The sequence below is a fragment of the Etheostoma cragini genome, chromosome 16 (genome assembly GCF_013103735.1).
Source record: "Etheostoma cragini isolate CJK2018 chromosome 16, CSU_Ecrag_1.0, whole genome shotgun sequence".
NCBI classification, from domain to species: domain Eukaryota; kingdom Metazoa; phylum Chordata; class Actinopteri; order Perciformes; family Percidae; genus Etheostoma; species Etheostoma cragini.
In genome coordinates, this window is record NC_048422.1 from 24,373,969 (window position 1) to 24,375,239 (window position 1,271).

General features: G+C 48.3%; 1 protein-coding gene across 1 annotated transcript in view; it reads left to right on the forward strand.

Moving 5' to 3' along the window:
• LOC117959755 (BTB/POZ domain-containing protein KCTD9-like) overlaps positions 1-1,271 on the forward strand; it is a 6,948-nt gene that overhangs the window by 3,542 nt on the left and 2,135 nt on the right. Inside the window, exons 5-6 of the mRNA XM_034897034.1 lie at positions 121-146; positions 201-466. Of these exons, the coding sequence (XP_034752925.1) occupies positions 121-146; positions 201-466 (292 nt within the window). The remainder of the gene's footprint in view (positions 1-120; positions 147-200; positions 467-1,271) is intronic.

Genomic DNA, 1,271 nt, shown 5'->3' on the forward strand with positions numbered 1-1,271 from the left:
CCCTGTGTGGGTCTGTGTAGCCCTGTGTGGGTCTGTGTAGCCCTGTGTGGGTCTGTGTAGCCCTGTGTGGGTCTGTGTGGGTCTGTGTGGCCCTGAGTAGTACTGTGTGGCCCTGAGTAGTACTGTGTGGGTCAGTGTAGCCCTGTGTGGGTCTGTGTAGCCCTGTGTGGGTCTGTGTAGCCCTGTGTGGGTCTGAGTAGCCCTGTGTGGGACTGTGTGGATCTGTCTCATCCACACAGTCGCTCTGACTGTCTTGTGTGTCGGTCAGGGTCTGAACTTTAACGGGGCCGATCTGTCTCGTCTGGATCTGCGCTACATCAACTTTAAGATGGCCAACCTGAGAGGAGCCAACCTGGCCCACGCTAACCTGAGCGGAGCCAACCTGGAGAGAGCAGACCTGTCCATGGCCTGCCTCGATGTGAGTCGGGTCTGGCTTTCATTTAGTACCCAGTCTACATGTCCAGCATGAAGCTTGACACCAACTACGCTCTCCACGTGTTGTTGTTCTCAAAATCCCTTCGCTTTGGGAAACAACAACAACCTTATACAGATGTATCTGCTTTGAAATAGTCTTGCATTGCCACAAGCACATTTGCATTTCTTTTAGCCAATCACAGTCGTCTTGGGCTGAGCTCCGGACGCAGCAACGGCGGCTCGGCTAAATAGTCTCTGGAAGGAACTTCACCACAATATTATAACATCACGATACACAATAAATTACATTATTCAATATTAACTGAAGTTACCTGTTTACACGATACAGTAATGGGAGCTATTTAAATCAGCTGATACATGGCTACACCTCATTATCTCTTACCAGTGTGTGGACTTCGTCCTCAGACGTCCCACCAATCAGTCCCAGAACGTCCCAATTAGAGATGAGACGCCCTCAACATATTCTTATTAATCTAAACAATCATTCCTCTAAAGAGCCGAGCAGGCCGGCCTTGTTGCACCATCTGAATATTCTTCAAAACGACGCATTTTCAGCGTGTAGCTCGCTAGCTCGGAGTTTGTTGTTTCCCGAAGAGAACGAAGACACACAGAGAGCAGATATCACAGGCCACATGTCAGGCTTCATCCTGGAAATGTACTTCCCTTGAGTGGTAGAGCTACGAAGATATACTGTATGTATACGTGTATGTATGTACATATATGTGTGACAAATGTAGGGTTAATCTGTGAAGCTTTCATCTAATGTGTGTGTGTGTGTGTGTGTGTGTGTGTGTGTGTGTGTGTGTGTGTGTGTGTGTGTGTGTGTGTGTGTGTGT